Source organism: Oncorhynchus masou, chromosome 5 (genome assembly GCF_036934945.1).
Source record: "Oncorhynchus masou masou isolate Uvic2021 chromosome 5, UVic_Omas_1.1, whole genome shotgun sequence".
Classification (NCBI taxonomy): domain Eukaryota; kingdom Metazoa; phylum Chordata; class Actinopteri; order Salmoniformes; family Salmonidae; genus Oncorhynchus; species Oncorhynchus masou.
The window spans coordinates 14,976,043-14,996,455 of NC_088216.1; the positions used below are offsets into that span (position 1 = coordinate 14,976,043).

General features: G+C 46.0%; 1 protein-coding gene across 1 annotated transcript in view; it reads left to right on the forward strand.

Annotated features, from left to right (window-relative positions):
• Window positions 1-20,413, forward strand: part of LOC135528314 (slit homolog 1 protein-like) — a 186,981-nt gene that overhangs the window by 41,096 nt on the left and 125,472 nt on the right. Inside the window, 1 exon segment of the mRNA XM_064957308.1 lies at window positions 7,798-7,866. Within this exon segment, the coding sequence (XP_064813380.1) occupies window positions 7,798-7,866 (69 nt within the window).

Below are 20,413 nucleotides of genomic sequence, written 5' to 3' on the forward strand. Positions count from 1 at the left end.
AGGTATAACCCTACAGTCTGTTCTGGCTAGGACAAGGCTTACTGACTAATAGGTAGGTATAACCCTACAGTCTGTTCTGGCTAGGACAAGGCTTACTGACTAATAGGTAGGTATAACCCTACAGTCTGTTCTGGCTAGGACAAGGCTTACTGACTAATAGGTAGGTATAACCCTACAGTCTGTTCTGGCTAGGACAAGGCTTACTGACTAATAGGTAGGTATAACCCTACAGTCTGTTCTGGCTAGGACAAGGCTTACTGACTAATAGGTAGGTATAACCCTACAGTCTGTTCTGTTCTGGCTACTGGACAAGGTTCTTACAAGGCTTACTGACTAATAGGTAGGTATAACCCTACAGTCTGTTCTGGCTAGGACAAGGCTTACTGACTAATAGGTAGGTATAACCCTACAGTCTGTTCTGGCTAGGACAAGGCTTACTGACTAATAGGTAGGTATAACCCTACAGTCTGTTCTGGCTAGGACAAGGCTTACTGACTAATAGGTAGGTATAACCCTACAGTCTGTTCTGGCTAGGACAAGGCTTACTGACTAATAGGTAGGTACAAGGCTGTTCTGGCTAGGACAAGGCTTACTGACTAATAGGTAGGTATAACCCTACAGTCTGTTCTGGCTAGGACAAGGCTTACTGACTAATAGGTAGGTATAACCCTACAGTCTGTTCTGGCTAGGACAAGGCTTACTGACTAATAGGTAGGTATAACCCTATAGTCTGTTCTAATAGGACAAGGCTTACTGACTAATAGGTAGGTATAACCCTACAGTCTGTTCTGGCTAGGACAAGGCTTACTGACTAATAGGTAGGTATAACCCTACAGTCTGTTCTGGCTAGGACAAGGCTTACTGACTAATAGGTAGGTGTTCTGGCTAACCCTACTGAGTCTGTGTTCTGGCTAGGACAAGGCTTACTGACTAATAGGTAGGTATAACCCTACAGTCTGTTCTGGCTAGGACAAGGCTTACTGACTAATAGGTAGGTATAACCCTACAGTCTGTTCTGGCTAGGACAAGGCTTACTGACTAATAGGTAGGTATAACCCTACAGTCTGTTCTGGCTAGGACAAGGCTTACTGACTAATAGGTAGGTATAACCCTACAGTCTGTTCTGGCTAGGACAAGGCTTACTGACTAATAGGTAGGTATAACCCTACAGTCTGTTCTGGCTAGGACAAGGCTTACTGACTAATAGGTAGGTATAACCCTATAGTCTGTTCTGGCTAGGACAAGGCTTACTGACTAATAGGTAGGTATAACCCTATAGTCTGTTCTGGCTAGGACAAGGCTTACTGACTAATAGGTAGGTATAACCCTACAGTCTGTTCTGGCTAGGACAAGGCTTACTGACTAATAGGTAGGTATAACCCTACAGTCTGTTCTGGCTAGGACAAGGCTTACTGACTAATAGGTGGTATAACCCTAAGTCTGTTCTGGCTAGGACAAGGCTTACTGACTAATAACCCTACAGTCTGTTCTGGCTAGGACAAGGCTTACTGACTAATAGGTAGGTATAACCCTACAGTCTGTTCTGGCTAGGACAAGGCTTACTGACTAATAGGTAGGTATAACCCTACAGTCTGTTCTGGCTAGGACAAGGCTTACTGACTAATAGGTAGGTATAACCCTACAGTCTGTTCTGGCTAGGACAAGGCTTACTGACTAATAGGTAGGTATAACCCTGTTCTGGCTAGGACAGTCTGACTAATAGGTAGGTATAACCCTATAGTCTGTTCTGGCTACAAGGCTTACTGACTAATAGGTAGGTATAACCCTATAGTCTGTTCTGGCTAGGACAAGGCTTACTGACTAATAGGTAGGTATAACCCTACAGTCTGTTCTGGCTAGGACAAGGCTTACTGACTAATAGGTAGGTATAACCCTACAGTCTGTTCTGGCTAGGACAAGGCTTACTGACTAATAGGTAGGTATAACCCTACAGTCTGTTCTGGCTAGACAAGGCTACTGACTAATAGGTAGGTATAACCCTACAGGCTCTGTTCTGGCTAGGACCCTAAGGCTGGCTACTGACTAATAGGTAGGTATAACCCTACAGTCTGTTCTGGCTAGGACAAGGCTTACTGACTAATAGGTAGGTATAACCCTACAGTCTGTTCTGGCTAGGACAAGGCTTACTGACTAATAGGTAGGTATAACCCTACAGTCTGTTCTGGCTAGGACAAGGCTTACTGACTAATAGGTAGGTATAACCCTACAGTCTGTTCTGGCTAGGACAAGGCTTACTGACTAATAGGTAGGTATAACCCTACAGTCTGTTCTGGCTAGGACAAGGCTTACTGACTAATAGGTAGGTATAACCCTATAGTCTGTTCTGGCTAGGACAAGGCTTACTGACTAATAGGTAGGTATAACCCTACAGTCTGTTCTGGCTAGGACAAGGTATAACCCTACAGTCTGTTCTGGCTACTGACTAATAGGTAGGTATAACCCTACAGTCTGTTCTGGCTAGGACAAGGCTTACTGACTAATAGGTAGGTATAACCCTACAGTCTGTTCTGGGACTACTAATAGGACCCTAAGTCTGTTCTGGCTAGGACAAGGCTTACTGACTAATAGGTAGGTATAACCCTACAGTCTGTTCTGGCTAGGACAAGGCTTACTGACTAATAGGTAGGTATAACCCTACAGTCTGTTCTGGCTAGGACAAGGCTTACTGACTAATAGGTAGGTATAACCCTACAGTCTGTTCTGGCTAGGACAAGGCTTACTGACTAATAGGTAGGTATAACCCTACAGTCTGTTCTGGCTAGGACAAGGCTTACTGACTAATAGGTAGGTATAACCCTCTGTTCTGCTAACCCTACAGTCTGTTCTGGCTAGGACAAGGCTTACTGACTAATAGGTAGGTATAACCCTACAGTCTGTTCTGGCTAGGACAAGGCTTACTGACTAATAGGTAGGTATAACCCTACAGTCTGTTCTGGCTAGGACAAGGCTTACTGACTAATAGGTAGGTATAACCCTACAGTCTGTTCTGGCTAGGACAAGGCTTACTGACTAATAGGTAGGTATAACCCTACAGTCTGTTCTGGCTAGGACAAGGCTTACTGACTAATAGGTAGGTATAACCCTACAGTCTGTTCTGGCTAGGACAAGGCTTACTGACTAATAGGTAGGTATAACCCTACAGTCTGTTCTGGCTAGGACAAGGCTTACTAATAGGTAGGTATAACCCTACTGTTCTGGCTACAAGGCTTACTGACTAATAGGTAGGTATAACTGTTCCTAGGACAAGGCATCTGTTAGGTAGGTATAACCCTACAGTCTGTTCTGGCTAGGACAAGGCTACTGACTAATAGGTAGGTATAACCCTACAGTCTGTTCTGGCTAGGACAAGGCTTACTGACTAATAGGTAGGTATAACCCTACAGTCTGTTCTGGCTAGGACAAGGCTTACTGACTAATAGGTAGGTATAACCCTACAGTCTGTTCTGGCTAGGACAAGGCTTACTGACTAATAGGTAGGTATAACCCTACAGTCTGTTCTGGCTAGGACAAGGCTTAGGACTGACTAATAGGTAGGTATAACCCTATAGTCTGTTCTGGCTAGGACAAGGCTTACTGACTAATAGGTAGGTATAACCCTATAGTCTGTTCTGGCTAGGACAAGGCTTACTGACTAATAGGTAGGTATAACCCTACAGTCTGTTCTGGCTAGGACAAGGCTTACTGACTAATAGGTAGGTATAACCCTACAGTCTGTTCTGGCTAGGACAAGGCTTACTGACTAATAGGTAGGTATAACCCTACAGTCTGTTCTGGCTAGGACAAGGCTTACTGACTAATAGGTAGGTATAACCCTACAGTCTGTTCTGGCTAGGACAAGGCTTACTGACTAATAGGTAGGTATAACCCTACAGTCTGTTCTGGCTAGGACAAGGCTTACTGACTAATAGGTAGGTATAACCCTATAGTCTGTTCTGGCTAGGACAAGGCTTACTGACTAATAGGTAGGTATAACCCTACAGTCTGTTCTGGCTAGGACAAGGCTTACTGACTAATAGGTAGGTATAACCCTACAGTCTGTTCTGGCTAGGACAAGGCTTACTGACTAATAGGTAGGTATAACCCTACAGTCTGTTCTGGCTAGGACAAGGCTTACTGACTAATAGGTAGGTATAACCCTACAGTCTGTTCTGTCTGTAATAGGTAGGTATAACCCTATAGTCTGTTCTGGCTAGGACAAGGCTTACTGACTAATAGGTAGGTATAACCCTACAGTCTGTTCTGGCTAGGACAAGGCTTACTGACTAATAGGTAGGTATAACCCTACAGTCTGTTCTGGCTAGGACAAGGCTTACTGACTAATAGGTAGGTATAACCCTACAGTCTGTTCTGGCTAGGACAAGGCTTACTGACTAATAGGTAGGTATAACCCTATAGTCTGTTCTGGCTAGGACAAGGCTTACTGACTAATAGGTAGGTATAACCCTACTAGTCTGTTCTGGCTAGGACAAGGCTTACTGACTAATAGGTAGGTATAACCCTACAGTCTGTTCTGGCTAGGACACTAATAGGTAGGTATAACCCTACAGTCTGTTCTGGCTAGGACAAGGCTTACTGACTAATAGGTAGGTATAACCCTACAGTCTGTTCTGGCTAGGACAAGGCTTACTGACTAATAGGTAGGTATAACCCAGTCTGTTCTGGCTACAGTCTGTTCCCTACAGCTAGGACAAGGCTTACTGACTAATAGGTAGGTATAACCCTATAGTCTGTTCTGGCTAGGACAAGGCTTACTGACTAATAGGTAGGTATAACCCTACAGTCTGTTCTGGCTAGGACAAGGCTTACTGACTAATAGGTAGGTATAACCCTACAGTCTGTTCTGGCTAGGACAAGGCTTACTGACTAATAGGTAGGTATAACCCTATAGTCTGTTCTGGCTAGGACAAGGCTTACTGACTAATAGGTAGGTATAACCCTATAGTCTGTTCTGGCTAGGACAAGGCTTACTGACTAATAGGTAGGTATAACCCTACAGTCTGTTCTGGCTAGGACAAGGCTTACTGACTAATAGGTAGGTATAACCCTACAGTCTGTTCTGGCTAGGACAAGGCTTACTGACTAATAGGTAGGTATAACCCTATAGTCTGTTCTGGCTAGGACAAGGCTTACTGACTAATAGGTAGGTATAACCCTACAGTCTGTTCTGGCTAGGACAAGGCTTACTGACTAATAGGTAGGTATAACCCTACAGTCTGTTCTGGCTAGGACAAGACTGACTAATAGGTAGGTATAACCCTACAGTCTGTTCTGGCTAGGACAAGGCTTACTGACTAATAGGTAGGTATAACCCTATAGTCTGTTCTGGCTAGGACAAGGCTTACTGACTAATAGGTAGGTATAACCCTATAGTCTGTTCTGGCTAGGACAAGGCTTACTGACTAATAGGTAGGTATAACCCTATAGTCTGTTCTGGCTAGGACAAGGCTTACTGACTAATAGGTAGGTATAACCCTACAGTCTGTTCTGGCTAGGACAAGGCTTACTGACTAATAGGTAGGTATAACCCTACAGTCTGTTCTGGCTAGGACAAGGCTTACTGACTAATAGGTAGGTATAACCCTACAGTCTGTTCTGGCTAGGACAAGGCTTACTGACTAATAGGTAGGTATAACCCTACAGTCTGTTCTGGCTAGGACAAGGCTTACTGACTAATAGGTAGGTATAACCCTACAGTCTGTTCTGGCTAGGACAAGGCTTACTGACTAATAGGTAGGTATAACCCTACAGTCTGTTCTGGCTAGGACAAGGCTTACTGACTAATAGGTAGGTATAACCCTACAGTCTGTTCTGGCTAGGACAAGGCTTACTGACTAATAGGTAGGTATAACCCTATAGTCTGTTCTGGCTAGGACAAGGCTTACTGACTAATAGGTAGGTATAACCCTACAGTCTGTTCTGGCTAGGACAAGGCTTACTGACTAATAGGTAGGTATAACCCTACAGTCTGTTCTGGCTAGGACAAGGCTTACTGACTAATAGGTAGGTATAACCCTACAGTCTGTTCTGGCTAGGACAAGGCTTACTGACTAATAGGTAGGTATAACCCTACAGTCTGTTCTGGCTAGGACAAGGCTTACTGACTAATAGGTAGGTATAACCCTACAGTCTGTTCTGGCTAGGACAAGGCTTACTGACTAATAGGTAGGTATAACCCTATAGTCTGTTCTGGCTAGGACAAGGCTTACTGACTAATAGGTAGGTATAACCCTACAGTCTGTTCTGGCTAGGACAAGGCTTACTGACTAATAGGTAGGTATAACCCTACAGTCTGTTCTGGCTAGGACAAGGCTTACTGACTAATAGGTAGGTATAACCCTACAGTCTGTTCTGGCTAGGACAAGTCTGCTTAGGACAAGGCTTAGTGACTAATAGGTAGACTAAGTAGGACAAGGCTAGGACTATAACCCTATAGGCTGTTCTGGCTAGGACAAGGCTTACTAATAGACTAATCTGTTCTGGCTAGGACAAGGTATAACCCTACAGTCTGTTCTGGCTAGGACAAGGCTTACTGACTAATAGGTAGGTATAACCCTACAGTCTGTTCTGGCTAGGACAAGGCTTACTGACTAATAGGTAGGTATAACCCTATAGTCTGTTCTGGCTAGGACAAGGCTTACTGACTAATAGGTAGGTATAACCCTATAGTCTGTTCTGGCTAGGACAAGGCTTACTGACTAATAGGTAGGTATAACCCTACAGTCTGTTCTGGCTAGGACAAGGCTTACTGACTAATAGGTAGGTATAACCCTATAGTCTGTTCTGGCTAGGACAAGGCTTACTGACTAATAGGTAGGTATAACCCTATAGTCTGTTCTGGCTAGGACAAGGCTTACTGACTAATAGGTAGGTATAACCCTATAGTCTGTTCTGGCTAGGACAAGGCTTACTGACTAATAGGTAGGTATAACCCTACAGTCTGTTCTGGCTAGGACAAGGCTTACTGACTAATAGGTAGGTATAACCCTACAGTCTGTTCTGGCTAGGACAAGGCTTACTCTAATAGGTAGGTATAACCCTAGGACAAGGCTTACTGACTAATAGGTAGGTATAACCCTATAGTCTGTTCTGGCTAGGACAAGGCTTACTGACTAATAGGTAGGTATAACCCTATAGTCTGTTCTGGCTAGGACAAGGCTTACTGACTAATAGGTAGGTATAACCCTATAGTCTGTTCTGGCTAGGACAAGGCTTACTGACTAATAGGTAGGTATAACCCTACAGTCTGTTCTGGCTAGGACAAGGCTTACTGACTAATAGGTAGGTATAACCCTACAGTCTGTTCTGGCTAGGACAAGGCTTACTGACTAATAGGTAGGTATAACCCTACAGTCTGTTCTGGCTAGGACAAGGCTTACTGACTAATAGGTAGGTATAACCCTACAGTCTGTTCTGGCTAGGACAAGGCTTACTGACTAATAGGTACTAAGTCTGTTCTGGCTAGGACAAGGCTTACTGACTAATAGGTATATAACCCTACAGTCTGTTCTGGCTAGGACAAGGCTTACTGACTAATAGGTAGGTATAACCCTACAGGCTGTTCTGGCTAGGACAAGGCTTACTGACTAATAGGTAGGTATAACCCTACAGTCTGTTCTGGCTAGGACAAGGCTTACTGACTAATAGGTAGGTATAACCCTACAGGCTGTTCTGGCTAGGACAAGGCTTACTGACTAATAGGTAGGTATAACCCTATAGTCTGTTCTGGCTTAGTTACTTTGTTTAACCACAGTCTCCTCCTCCTCCTCCTCCTCTCAGGTACCTGGATGGGAATCAGTTCAGCATGGTGCCCAGGGAACTGTCCACCTTCAAACACCTGCAGCTGGTGTGAGTTTACCATTACTGTCTGTTAGTGTGTATGTTGTGATTTAACCATTACTGTCTGTTAGTGTGTCTGTTGTGATTTAACCATTACTGTCTGTTAGTGTGTCTGTTGTGATTTAACCATTACTGTCTGTTAGTGTGTCTGTTACTGCATGGTCAGTGCTGTTCCTGGGCTTAGGTCCCCATTTCTGTGTTACTGATCCTCTCACTGATACTGTACTGTACAAAGGTGTACTGTGCCCTAGAGGTCACCAACCATGGTCCTGGTCCCTACAGAGTGTTTTATTCATTATATTTCATCTTTATTTACAACTGCGACCTGGCCAAGATAAAGCAAAGCAGTGCGATACAAACAACAACACAAAGTTACACATGGAATAAACAAATGTACAGTCAATAATACAGTAGAAAAAAGTATATATACAGTATGTGCAAATGAGGTAGGATAAAGGAGGTATAAGGCAATAAATAGGCCATGGTGGCGAAGTAATTACAATATAGCAGTTAAACACTGGAATGGTAGATGTGCAGAGATGAATGTGCATGTAGAGATATCGGGGTGCAAAGGAGCAAGATAAATAAATAAATACAGTGTGGCGAGGGAGATATGAGTCTCCAGCTTCAGTGATTTTTGCAGTTCGTTCTAGTCATTGGCAACAGAGGACTGGAAGGAAAGGCAGCCAAAGAAAGAATTGGCTTTGGGGGTGACCAGAGAGATATACCTGCTGGAGTGCGTGCTACGGGTGGGTGCTGCTATGGTGGCCAGTGAGCTGAGATAAGGCGGGGCTTTATCTAGCAGACTTGTAGATGACCTGGAGCCAGTGGGTTTGGCGATGAGTATGAAGCAAGGGCCAGCCAATGAGAGCATACAGGTCACAGTGCTGGGTAGTATATGGGGCTTTGGTGACAAAACGGATGCCACTGTGATAGACTGCATCTAATTTGTTGAGTAGATTGTTAGAGGCTATTTTGTAAATGACATCGCCGAAGTCGAGGATCGGTAGGATGGTCTGTTTTACGAGGATAAGTTTGGCAGCATGAGTGAAGGATGCTTTGTTGCAAAATAGGAAGCCGATTCTAGATTTAATTTTGGATTGGAGATGCTTAATGTGAGTCTGGAAGGAGAGTTTACAGTCTAACCAGACACCCAGGTATTTGTAGTTGTCCAGGTTTACAGTCTAACCAGACACCCAGGTATTTGTAGTTGTCCAGGTTTACAGTCTAACCAGACACCCAGGTATTTGTAGTTGTCCAGGTTTACAGTCTAACCAGACACCCAGGTATTTGTAGTTGTCCAGGTTTACAGTCTAATCAGACACCCAGGTATTTGTAGTTGTCCAGGTCTACAGTCTAACCAGACACCCAGGTATTTGTAGTTGTCCAGGTCTACAGTCTAACCAGACACCCAGGTATTTGTAGTTGTCCAGGTCTACAGTCTAACCAGACACCCAGGTATTTGTAGTTGTCCAGGTCTACAGTCTAACCAGACACCCAGGTATTTGTAGTTGTCCAGGTCTACAGTCTAACCAGACACCCAGGTATTTGTAGTTGTCCAGGTTTACAGTCTAACCAGACACCCAGGTATTTGTAGTTGTCCAGGTTTACAGTCTAACCAGACACCCAGGTATTTGTAGTTGTCCAGGTCTACAGTCTAACCAGACACCCAGGTATTTGTAGTTGTCCAGGTCTACAGTCTAACCAGACACCCAGGTATTTGTAGTTGTCCAGGTCTACAGTCTAACCAGACACCCAGGTATTTGTAGTTGTCCAGGTCTACAGTCTAACCAGACACCCAGGTATTTGTAGTTGTCCAGGTCTACAGTCTAACCAGACACCCAGGTATTTGTAGTTGTCCAGGTCTACAGTCTAACCAGACACCCAGGTATTTGTAGTTGTCCAGGTCTACAGTCTAACCAGACACCCAGGTATTTGTAGTTGTCCAGGTCTACAGTCTAACCAGACACCCAGGTATTTGTAGTTGTCCAGGTCTACAGTCTAACCAGACACCCAGGTATTTGTAGTTGTCCAGGTCTACAGTCTAACCAGACACCCAGGTATTTGTAGTTGTCCAGGTCTACAGTCTAACCAGACACCCAGGTATTTGTAGTTGTCCAGGTCTACAGTCTAACCAGACACCCAGGTATTTGTAGTTGTCCAGGTTTACAGGTGTACAGGTTTCTGTTACAACCCAGCACAACAGACCTTCATTGGCTTAATTGGTTGTTTTAGAGCTGTGCTGGAACAAAAACACGTACAAAATGTAGCTCTCTAGGACCAGAACTGTTCTAGTGGTTTCTCTCCAGTCCAATGTGTAACCATGACCACCAGGTGGCGATATGGAGCCTGCTCTGCACTTGACTCCACTCCAGTCAACAACAGCATTATCCAATCCACAATCCACCAGCTCATAGCTACCTCTGATAGACTAGAGTGGGTTAATGGTTATTCACTTAACACTCCATTTGACACAAAAAGCCTTTATTCTGCCGAGATGGGATATGAAGTGTATCGGAGGAGAGGATATGAAGTGTATCAGAGGAGGGGATATGAAGTGTATCAGAGGAGGGGATATGAAGTGTATCAGAGGAGGGGATATGAGGGGATATGAAGTGTATCAGAGGAGGGGATATGAAGTGTATCAGAGGAGGGGATATGTAGTGTATCAGAGGAGGGGATATGAAGTGTATCAGAGGAGGGGATATGAAGTGTATCGGAGGAGGGGATATGAAGTGTATCAGAGGAGGGGATATGAAGTGTATCAGAGGAGGGGATATGTAGTGTATCAGAGGAGGGGATATGAAGTGTATCAGAGGAGGGGATATGAAGTGTATCAGAGGAGGGGATATGAAGTGTATCAGAGGAGGGGATATGTAGTGTATCTGTCATGTCTTGTTATGTCTGTTCCTGTCCTTTCTCTTCACTCTGTCTCTCTCTGCTGGTCTTTTTAGGTTACCTTCTCTGTCTCTCATTCTTCAGCTGTTCTACATCTCCCCTAACTAGCTCATTCACTCTTTCCCACCTGTTCTCTCTTCCCCCTCTGATTAGGTCTCTATTTCTCTCTCTGTTCCTGCTACTTTCAGTGTCTGATTCTTGTTTGTGTTTTTGATGCCAGAAGCAAGCTGTCGTCTCGTTTGCTTCCACCTTGTCCTATCCTGTCGGAGTCTGCCTGGCAGGTGCATCCTGCATTATACTAACGTTCTTTTTGTTCCATTGACTACGTTGGAAGAGGATTTATGCCATTCCTGTTTTTCATTAAAGAACTCTGTTTTCTGTTAAAACCGCTTTTGGGTCTTCACTCAAGTACATAACAGAAGAATCAGACCAAGAATGGACCCAGCGGCTCCGGACCCTTTTCACTCCGCCGTCGAGATCCAGGGAGCGATGCTAGGCAGACACGAGGAGGAATTGTCTGCTGCTCGACATGCCGTTGAGACCCTGGCCGTCCAAGTCTCTGACCTCACAAGACAGGTTCACCAACTCCACCTCGATCCACCGCCCACTTCCAGGGTTTCCGAGTCTCCGGAGCCCAGGATCAACAACCCGCCGTGTTACTCTGGGGAGCCCACTGAGTGCCGCTCATTCCTCACTCAGTGTGATGTGGTGTTCTCTCTCCAGCCCAACACTTACTCCAGGAGCGCAGCCCGCATCGCCTACGTCATTTCTCTCCTTACCGGACGGGCGCGTGAGTGGGGCACGGCAATCTGGGAGGCGAGGGCTGAGTGTATTAACCAGTATCAGGACTTTAAGGAGGAGATGATACGGGTTTTTGACCGTTCTGTTTTTGGGGAGGAGGCTTCCAGGGCCCTGTCTTCCCTATGTCAGGGGAATCGATCCATAACGGATTATTCTATTGAGTTTCGCACTCTCGCTGCCTCTAGTGACTGGAACGAGCCGGCTTTGCTCGCTCGTTTTCTGGAGGGTCTCCTCGTCGAGGTTAAGGATGAGATCCTCTCCCGGGAGGTTCCTTCCAGTCTGGACTCCTTAATAGCTCTCGCTATTCGCATAGAGCGACGGTTTGATCTTCGTCGCCGAGCTCGTGGAAAGGAGCTCGCGTTCTCCATTGCTCCCCTCTCCACATCACTGCCACCTGCCGCATCACTGCCACCATCCTCCGCCGGCTCGGATGCTGAGCCTATGCAGCTGGGGGTATCCGCATCTCGGCCAAGGAGAAGGAACGGAGAATCACCAATCGCCTCTGTCTCTACTGCGGCTCCGCTGGTCATTTTGTCACCTCATGTCCAGTAAAAGCCAGAGCTCATCAGTAAGAGGAGGGCTACTGGTGAGCGCAACTACTCAGGCCTCTCCTTCTGGATCACGCACTACCTTTCCGGTCCATCTCCGCTGGCCCGGTTCATCTGCTTCCTGCAGTGCCTTGATAGACTCTGGGGCGGAGGGCTGTTTTATGGACGAGACCTGGGCTCGGGAACATGACATTCCTCTCAGACAGTTAGGGAGCCCACGGCCTTGTTCGCTTTAGATGGTAGTTCTCTCCCCAAGATTCAGCGTGAGACGCTGCCTTTAACCCTCACTGTCTCTGGTAATCATAGCGAAACCATTTCTTTTTTAATTTTTCGTTCACCTTTTACACCTGTTGTTTTGGGTCATCCCTGGCTAGTGCGCCATAACCCTTCTATTAATTGGTCTAGTAATACTATCCTATCCTGGAATGTTTCTTGTCATGTGACCTGTTTAATGTCTGCTATCCCTCCTGTTTCCTCTGTCTCTTCTTCACAGGAGGAGCCTGGCGATTTGACAGGGGTGCCGGAGGAGTATCACGATCTGCGCACGGTGTTCAGTCGTTCCAAGGCCACTTCTCTCCCTCCACACCGGTCGTATGACTGTAGTATTGATCTCCTTCCGGGAACTACTCCCCCGGGGTAGATTATACTCTCTGTCGGCTCCCGAACGTAAGGCTCTCGAGGATTATTTGTCGGTTTCGCTCGACGCCGGTACCATAGTCTCCTCCTCCTCTCCCGCCGGAGCGGGGTTTTTTTTTGTTCAGAAGAAGGACGGGTCCCTGCGCCCATGCGTGGATTATCGAGGGCTGAATGACATAACAGTTAAGAATCGTTATCCGCTTCCTCTTATGTCTTCAGCCTTCGAGATCCTGCAGGGAGCCAGGTTTTTCACCAAATTGGACCTTCGTAACGCCTACCATCTCGTGCGCATCAGGGAGGGGGACGAGTGGAAGACGGCGTTTAACACTCCGTTAGGGCACTTTGAATACCGGGTTCTTCCTTTCGGCCTCGTTAACGCTCCAGCTGTCTTTCAGGCACTAGTTAACGACGTCCTGAGAGACATGCTGAACATTTTTGTTTTCGTTTACATGGACGATATCCTGATTTTTTCACCGTCTCTCTCGATTCATGTTCAGCACGTGCGACGCGTCCTCCAGCGCCTTTTGGAGAACTGTCTTTATGTGAAGGCTGAGAAGTGCACTTTTCATGCCGCCTCTGTCCCTTTTCTCGGTTCCGTTATTTCCGCTGAGGGCATTAAGATGGATCCCGCTAAGGTCCAGGCTGTCATTGATTGGCCCGTTCCTAAGTCACGCGTCGAGCTGCAGCGCTTTCTGGGCTTCGCTAATTTCTATCGTCGTTTCATCCGTAATTTCGGTCAGGTGGCAGCTCCCCTCACAGCCCTTACTTCTGTTAAGACGTGCTTTAAGTGGTCCGTTTCCGCCCAGGGAGCTTTTGATCTTCTTAAGAATCGTTTTACATCCGCACCTATTCTTGTTACACCTGACATCTCTAGTCAGTTTGTTGTTGAGGTTGACGCGTCAGAGGTGGGCGTGGGAGCCATTCTTTCTCAGCGCTCTCTCTCTGACGGCAAGGTCCATCCTTGCGCGTTTTTCTCTCATCGCTTATCGCCGTCAGAACGTAACTATGATGTTGGTAATCGCGAACTGCTCGCCATCCGCTTAGCCCTAGGCGAATGGCGACAGTGGTTGGAGGGGGCGACCGTTCCTTTTGTCGTTTGGACTGACCATAGGAACCTTGAGTACATCCGTTCAGCCAAACGACTTAATGCGCGTCAGGCTCGTTGGGCTCTGTTTTTCGCTCGTTTCGTGTTTGTTATTTCTTATCGTCCGGGCTCAAAAACACCAAGCCTGATGCTTTATCTCGTCTCTTCAGTTCTTCTGAGGTCTCCACCGACCCCGAGGGGATTCTCCCTGACGGGCGTGTTGTCGGGTTGACTGTCTGGGGAATTGAGAGGCAGGTAAAGCAAGCACTCGCTCACACTCCGTCGCCGCGAGCTTGTCCTAGGAACCTTCTGTTCGTTCCCGTTCCTACTCGTCCGGCCGTTCTTCAGTGGGCCCACTCTGCCAAGTTAGCCGGCCACCCCGGCGTTCGGGGTACGCTCGCTTCCATTCGCCAGCGTTTCTGGTGGCCCACTCGGGAACGTGACGCGCGTCGATTTGTCGCCGCTTGTTCGGTCTGCGCGCAGACTAAATCTGGGAACTCTCCTCCTGCCGGCCGTCTCAGACCGCTTCCCATTCCCTCTCGACCGTGGTCTCACATCGCTTTAGATTTTATCACCGGACTGCCTTCATCAGCGGGGAAGACAGTTATTCTTACGGTTGTCGATAGATTCTCTAAGGCGGCTCATTTCATTCCTCTCGCTAAGCTCCCTTCTGCTAAGGAGACGGCTCAGATCATTATCGAGAATGTTTTCCGAATTCATGGCCTTCCGTCTGACGTCGTTTCCGACAGAGGCCCGCAGTTCACGTCTCAATTTTGGAGGGGAGTTTTGCCGTTTGATTGGGGCTTCCGTCAGTCTCTCGTCCGGCTTTCATCCCCAGTCTAACGGTCAAGCCGAACGGGCCAATCAGACTGTTGGTCGCATTTTACGCAGTCTTTCTTTTCGTAACCCTGCGTCTTGGTCAGAACAGCTCCCCTGGGCAGAGTACGCCCACAACTCGCTTCCCTCGTCTGCTACCGGTCTATCTCATTTTCAGAGTAGCCTCGGGTACCAGCCTCCGCTGTTCTCATCTCAGCTCGCCGAGTCCTGCGTCCCCTCCGCTCAGGCTTTTGTCCAGCGTTGCGAGCGCACCTGGAAGGGGGTCAGGTCGGCACTTTGCCGTAATAGGGCGCAGACTGTGAGGGCCGCTAATAAGCGTAGGACCAAGAGTCCTAGATATTGTTGCGGTCAGAGAGTATGGCTCTCCACTCAGAACCTTCCCCTTAAGACAGCTTCTCGCAAGTTGGCCCCGCGGTTCATTGGTCCGTTCCGTATTTCTCAGGTCATTAATCCTGTCGCAGTGCGACTTCTTCTCCCGCTATCTTCGTCGCGTTCACCCGGTCTTCCATGTCTCCTGTGTTAAGCCCATTCTTCGCGCCCCCGCTCGTCCCTCCCCCCATCCTTGTCGAGGCGCACCCATCTACAGGGTTCGTAAGATTTTGGACATGCGCCCTCGGGGCCGTGGTCATCAGTACCTAGTGGATTGGGAGGGGTACGGTCCTGAGGAGAGGAGTTGGGTTCCCTCTCGGGACGTGCTGGACCGTTCGCTGATCGATGATTTCCTCCGTTGCCGCCAGGTTTCCTCCTCGAGTGCGCCAGGAGGCGCTCGGTGAGTGGGGGGGTACTGTCATGTCTTGTTATGTCTGTTCCTGTCCTTTCTCTTCACTCTGTCTCTCTCTGCTGGTCTTTTTAGGTTACCTTCTCTGTCTCTCATTCTTCAGCTGTTCTACATCTCCCCTAACTAGCTCATTCACTCTTTCCCACCTGTTCTCTCTTCCCCCTCTGATTAGGTCTCTATTTCTCTCTCTGTTCCTGCTACTTTCAGTGTCTGATTCTTGTTTGTGTTTTTGATGCCAGAAGCAAGCTGTCGTCTCGTTTGCTTCCACCTTGTCCTATCCTGTCGGAGTCTGCCTGGCAGGTGCATCCTGCATTATACTAACGTTCTTTTTGTTCCATTGACTACGTTGGAAGAGGATTTATGCCATTCCTGTTTTTCATTAAAGAACTCTGTTTTCTGTTAAAACCGCTTTTGGGTCTTCACTCAAGTACATAACAGTATCAGAGGAGGGGATATGAAGTGTATCAGAGGAGGGGATATGAAGTGTATCAGAGGAGGGGATATGAGGGGATATGAAGTGTATCAGAGGAGGGGATATGAAGTGTATCAGAGGAGGGGATATGAAGTGTATCAGAGGAGGGGATATGAAGTGTATCAGAGGAGGGGATATGTAGTGTATCAGAGGAGGGGATATGAAGTGTATCAGAGGAGGGGATATGAGGGGATATGAAGTGTATCAGAGGAGGGGATATGAAGTGTATCAGAGGAGGGGATATGAAGTGTATCAGAGGAGGGGATATGAAGTGTATCAGAGGAGGGGATATGAAGTGTATCAGAGGAGGGGATATGAGGGGATATGAAGTGTATCAGAGGAGGGGATATGTAGTGTATCAGAGGAGGGGATATGAAGTGTATCAGAGGAGGGGATATGAAGTGTATCAGAGGAGGGGATATGAGGGGATATGAAGTGTATCAGAGGAGGGGATATGAAGTGTATCAGAGGAGGGGATATGAGGGGATATGAAGTGTATCAGAGGAGGGGATATGTAGTGTATCAGAGGAGGGGATATGTAGTGTATCAGAGGAGGGGATATGAAGTGTATCAGAGGAGGGGATATGTAGTGTATCAGAGGAGGGGATATGAAGTGTATCAGAGGAGGGGATATGAAGTGTATCAGAGGAGGGGATATGAAGTGTATCAGAGGAGGGGATATGAAGTGTATCAGAGGAGGGGATATGAGGGGATATGAAGTGTATCAGAGGAGGGGATATGTAGTGTATCAGAGGAGGGGATATGAAGTGTATCAGAGGAGGGGATATGAAGTGTATCAGAGGAGGGGATATGAAGTGTATCAGAGGAGGGGATATGTAGTGTATCAGAGGAGGGGATATGTAGTGTATCAGAGGAGGGGATATGAAGTGTATCAGAGGAGGGGATATGTAGTGTATCAGAGGAGGGGATATGTAGTGTATCAGAGGATGGGATATGAAGTGTATCAGAGGAGGGGATATGAAGTGTATCAGAGGAGGGGATATGAAGTGTATCAGAGGAGGGGATATGTAGTGTATCAGAGGAGGGGATATGAAGTGTATCAGAGGAGGGGATATGTAGTGTATCAGAGGAGGGGATATGTAGTGTATCAAAGGAGGGGATATGAAGTGTATCAGAGGAGGGGATATGAAGTGTATCAGAGGAGGGGATATGAGGGGATATGAAGTGTATCAGAGGAGGGGATATGTAGTGTATCAGAGGAGGGGATATGAAGTGTATCAGAGGAGGGGATATGAAGTGTATCAGAGGAGGGGATATGTAGTGTATCAGAGGAGGGGATATGTAGTGTATCAGAGGAGGGGATATGAAGTGTATCAGAGGAGGGGATATGAAGTGTATCAGAGGAGGGGATATGTAGTGTATCAGAGGAGGGGATATGTAGTGTATCAGAGGAGGGGATATGAAGTGTATCAGAGGAGGGGATATGAAGTGTATCAGAGGAGGGGATATGAAGTGTATCAGAGGAGGGGATATGAGGGGATATGAAGTGTATCAGAGGAGGGGATATGAAGTGTATCAGAGGAGGGGATATGAAGTGTATCAGAGGAGGGGATATGTAGTGTATCAGAGGAGGGGATATGAAGTGTATCAGAGGAGGGGATATGAAGTGTATCAGAGGAGGGGATATGTAGTGTATCAGAGGAGGGGATATGAGGGGATATGAAGTGTATCAGAGGAGGGGATATGAAGTGTATCAGAGGAGGGGATATGAGGGGATATGAAGTGTATCAGAGGAGGGGATATGAAGTGTATCAGAGGAGGGGATATGTAGTGTATCAGAGGAGGGGATATGAGGGGATATGAAGTGTATCAGAGGAGGGGATATGTAGTGTACCAGAGGAGGGGATATGTAGTGTATCAGAGGAGGGGATATGAGGGGATATGAAGTGTATCAGAGGAGGGGATATGAGGGGATATGAAGTGTATCAGAGGAGGGGATATGTAGTGTATCAGAGGAGGGGATATGAGGGGATATGAAGTGTATCAGAGGAGGGGATATGAAGTGTATCAGAGGAGGGGATATGTAGTGTATCAGAGGAGGGGATATGAAGTGTATCAGAGGAGGGGATATGTAGTGTATCAGAGGAGGGGATATGAAGTGTATCAGAGGAGGGGATATGAAGTGTATCAGAGGAGGGGATATGTAGTGTATCAGAGGAGGGGATATGAAGTGTATCAGAGGAGGGGATATGAAGTGTATCAGAGGAGGGGATATGAAGTGTATCAGAGGAGGGGATATGTAGTGTATCAGAGGAGGGGATATGAAGTGTATCAGAGGAGGGGATATGAAGTGTATCAGAGGAGGGGATATGAAGTGTATCAGAGGAGGGGATATGTAGTGTATCAGAGGAGGGGATATGTAGTGTATCAGAGGAGGGGATATGTAGTGTATCAGAGGAGGGGATATGAAGTGTATCAGAGGAGGGGATATGTAGTGTATCAGAGGAGGGGATATGTAGTGTATCAGAGGAGGGGATATGTAGTGTATCAGAGGAGGGTTGCTGCTGTGTGTCTGATGGGTATTAAACTTAACAGGATGGATACGTCTCAGATTCACCCCATTCCCTATGTAGTGCACTACTTTTGACAATCGCCCAGGCTCTGGTCAAAAGTAGCGCCCTATAAAGGGGATAGGGTGCCATTTAACTGGAACACAGACTACAGTGCATTCGGAAAGTATTCAGACCCCTTGACTTTTTCCACATTTTGTTATGTTACAGCCTTATTTTAAAATTAATTACATCGTTTTCCCCCCTCATGAATCTAGACACAATAACCCAAAATGACAAAGCAAAAAACGGAAATATCAAATTTACATAAGTATTCAGACCCTTTACTCAGTACTTTGTTGAAACACCTTTGGCAGCGATTACAGCCTCCAGTCTTTTGGGGTATGTATTTGGGGAGTTTCTCCCATTCCTCTCTACAGATCCTCTTAAGCGCTGTTAGGTTGGATGGGGAGCGTTGCTGCAGTTATTTTCAGGTCTCTCCAGAGTCTCCCAGTCCCTGCCGCTGAAAAACATCCCCACAGCATGATGCTGCCTCCACCATGCTTCACCGTAGGGATGGTGCCAGGTTGCCTCCAGACGTGATACTTGGCATTCAAGCCAAATAGTTCAATCTTGGTTTCATCAGACCAGAGAATCTTGTTTCTCATGGTCTGAGAATCCTTTAGGTGCCTTTTGGCTGTCATGTGACTTTTACTGAGGAGTGGCTTCTGTCTGGCCACTCTACCATAATGGCCTGATTGGTGGAATGCTGCAGAGATGGTTGTCCTTCTGGAAGGTTCTCCCATCTCCACAGAGGAGCTCTGTCAGAGTGACCATCGGGTTCTTGGTCACCTCCCTGACCTAGGCCCTTCTCCCCCGATTGCTCAATTTGGCTGGGCGGCCAAACGTCTTCCATTTAAGAATGATGCAGGCCACTGTGTTCTTGGGGACCTTCAATGCTGCAGACATTTGTTGGTACCCTCCCCCAGATCTGTGCCTCAACACAATCCTGTCTCAGAGCTCTACGGACAATTCTTTCAACCTCATGGCTTGGTTTTTGCTCTGACATGCACTGTCAACTGTGGGACCTTATATAGACAGGTGCCTTTCTAAATCATGTCCAATCAATTGAATTTACCACAGGTGGACTCCAATCAAGCTATAGAAACATCTCAAGGATGATCAATGAAAACAGGATGCAGCTGAGCTCAATTTGGAATCTCATAGCAAACGGTCTGAATACCTATGTAAATATGTTTAAAAATAAATACAATAAAATCATTTGAAAATAAATCTAAAAACTAATTTCATTTTGTCATCACAGGGTATTGTGTGTAGATTGCTGAGGAAAATATATATTTAATACATTTGAGAATGTCTTTTACGTAATAAAATGTGGAAAAAGTGAAAGGGTGTGAATACTTTGAATATGGCACGATGTGGATCTAACTGGTTATAACTGGAGATAACTCACGGGTTGGCTGTTTTAACATAAAGTCATTATGTTTAAGTAGTGGTTGTTTTAACATAAAGTCATTATGTTTAAGTAGTGGTTGTTTTAACATAAAGTCATTATGTTTAAGTAGTGGTTGTTTTAACATAAAGTCATTATGTTTAAGTAGTGGTTGTTTTTAACATAAAGTCATTATGTTTAAGTAGTGGTTGTTTTTAATATAAAGTCATTATGTTTAAGTAGTGGTTGTTTTAACATAAAGTCATTATGTTTAAGTAGTGGTTGTTTTAACATAAAGTCATTATGTTTAAGTAGTGGTTGTTTTTAACATAAAGTCATTATGTTTAAGTAGTGGTTGTTTTTAATATAAAGTCATTATGTTTAAGTAGTGGTTGTTTTTAACATAAAGTCATTATGTTTAAGTAGTGGTTGTTTTTAATATAAAGTCATTATGTTTAAGTAGTGGTTGTTTTAATATAAAGTCATTATGTTTAAGTAGTGGTTGTTTTAATATAAAGTCATTATGTTTAAGTAGTGGT